The sequence below is a fragment of the Morchella sextelata genome (assembly GCF_020137385.1).
Source record: "Morchella sextelata strain SCLS chromosome Unknown scls_17, whole genome shotgun sequence".
NCBI lineage: Eukaryota > Fungi > Ascomycota > Pezizomycetes > Pezizales > Morchellaceae > Morchella > Morchella sextelata.
Genome location: NW_025408632.1, coordinates 66,077 through 68,112, shown reverse-complemented (window position 1 = coordinate 68,112; position 2,036 = coordinate 66,077). Strand labels below are relative to the sequence as shown.

General features: G+C 50.4%; 1 protein-coding gene across 1 annotated transcript; it reads left to right on the top strand.

Annotated features, from left to right (window-relative positions):
• Positions 1-427: 427 nt before the first annotated feature.
• H6S33_004163 (uncharacterized protein) lies at positions 428-1,705 on the top strand (the record flags this gene model as incomplete). The annotated part of the gene is made up of 5 exons (XM_044835623.1): positions 428-643; positions 728-766; positions 827-1,178; positions 1,251-1,612; positions 1,688-1,705. 5 exons carry the CDS (start codon positions 428-430, stop codon positions 1,703-1,705), a joined length of 987 nt encoding a protein of 328 aa, XP_044690901.1.
• Positions 1,706-2,036: the final 331 nt, after the last annotated feature.

The following is a 2,036-nucleotide window of genomic DNA, read 5'->3' as shown; positions in this document are numbered from 1 at the left end:
GACACGGTACTCGGCCAAGAACGTTAGATCTACACTCGGGTTCTCGATACTTACTCCGGGGTTTGTGTACTTACGAGTTTTATTTTACTATATTTTGTTTTGTTGTATTTTCTTTTGTATAAGTGAGAGGTGGAGGAGGCCAGTAGGGTAGTTCTGGGGTAGTGCGATATTGTCATAGCCTAAGGGCTGTATACAATTAATGAATTAAAAAAATACACTTGGTACCCATGGCCACGGCTGCTGCAGAGAGGACATGATCGCCTTCCGCACGCCAAGGATACCTCGCATATGCACCTTGAGGGCCGTCATCAACATCCATCATCCATGTGCCGATCATCAACTCTACCCCGCACTAGTCCAAGCACCCGGCCGCTAGCTAGACACAGAGCTCCACAAAACAAACCCCCATTAAACATCCGCTTTCAAAATGCAAGCGATGCTTTCTCGCTCCCCCCTGGCCGCCTACAGCTTCTCCAACGATGAGGGCGCAAACATTCGCGTCTGTTACCAGGACCATCATGGCACCATCGGCCAGATCTTCTACGACGACGTCCAGGGATGGCATCCAGGCACTCATGGCGTCGTTGGGCGTGCGGACCTCAACACCGGTATTGCCGCCACGGTCTGGGACGGTGGGAAAGAGGTATATATATCTCCCAGTTATCGATTCTTGCTCAGGGGCATAGTCACAGGCAGCTAATCGCCCCCCCCCCTTTCTTTTTTCCAGGAGCGTGTGTACTACATCAGCGGGGGTAAACTTGTAGAGGTATCTACACTCTCTCATTTCAATTCTCTAGCACTGATTCTGACCTTTAATTCCATGCAGCGTTGCCACAGTCAAGGCAGACGTGGCTGGTACGACGGCAAACTCACCGGCATGTTCCCTGTCGCCCACTACTCGCAGCTAGCTGTCACATGCGGTCCGGTCGGCGGCAGCGAAGTCTACCTCAGGGTTTACTACCAAGATTGCGACAACGTTGGTCGCCAACTTTGCAAGGACCGCAGCAGCGAGTGGATAAATGGAGATTTGGTGCTTAGTATGGCCATCCCTGGAACTAGCATCGCGGTTTCGAAACCTCAAAAGATACAGTTGGCCACACCCGCGGGGGTGCTCTTCCAGCTTGACAATACACAACTGACCGAGCAGCAGCCAATCATAGCTGGAAGGACAAAGGAAGGCGTGTAGTTAGCATCCATCCCAAGTACCTGGCTACACATGCGCAAGTTATGCTGATGGGGGTACATCTCAGGCGGTTTCGAATCACAGCTTCTATATAACCCGGGTGCATCTATTGCCTGTGTCTCCTACGGAAACGATAACCGAATGGCGTACACAGTAGATCGGGACAACAAGCTGTGCGTGACGGAGTCTATTACCGGCAGTAATAACTGGGGAGAGACGAAGCAGTTGACTACAGTCATCCCGCAGTCCAGTGTAGCGGCAGTAATAGTCCCAAGGAGCCTACCACAAGTCAGAATCTACACCCAGGTGGCTCCGGGTCAGATTGCAGAGTGGGGTACAGATGATGGAAGGAACTACTCGCTGATGAGAGCACAACTTCCTGGTATGGTGGTGCCAGGGACTGTGCTGCCGGTCGGGATGTATGTACAGGTGAGTTGAGACCACATTACACAGTAGGATACAGATGATAGGGGCCACGCGGGCGCGACCACCGACATTTTATAGATCCAGGACTATGTATGAGAATGGAGCAATTGACAGTATCGTTTTGCAATTTTATTATGTATGATGATTCAAAGAATGGAGATTTCGATTTATGTATTCAGTAATCCCCGCAAAATGACGAAAGGCTTCCGTTGTTATTGCGCCTGATCAGTGGTCACTCTCATGCTCATCTCATCATTAGACTGCGATGTAGTCTCCACTACCATCTGCCATGGGAGACTTCGGTTGATGCGGAGATATAGACTCGAAAAGCCACGTCTCATGGAGTACCTAGGTTCCAATATATAGGCGGTCTGCATAATCCGAGTGACAATCCATGAAGCTCATTGGTCAACGGAGCTAGACAATG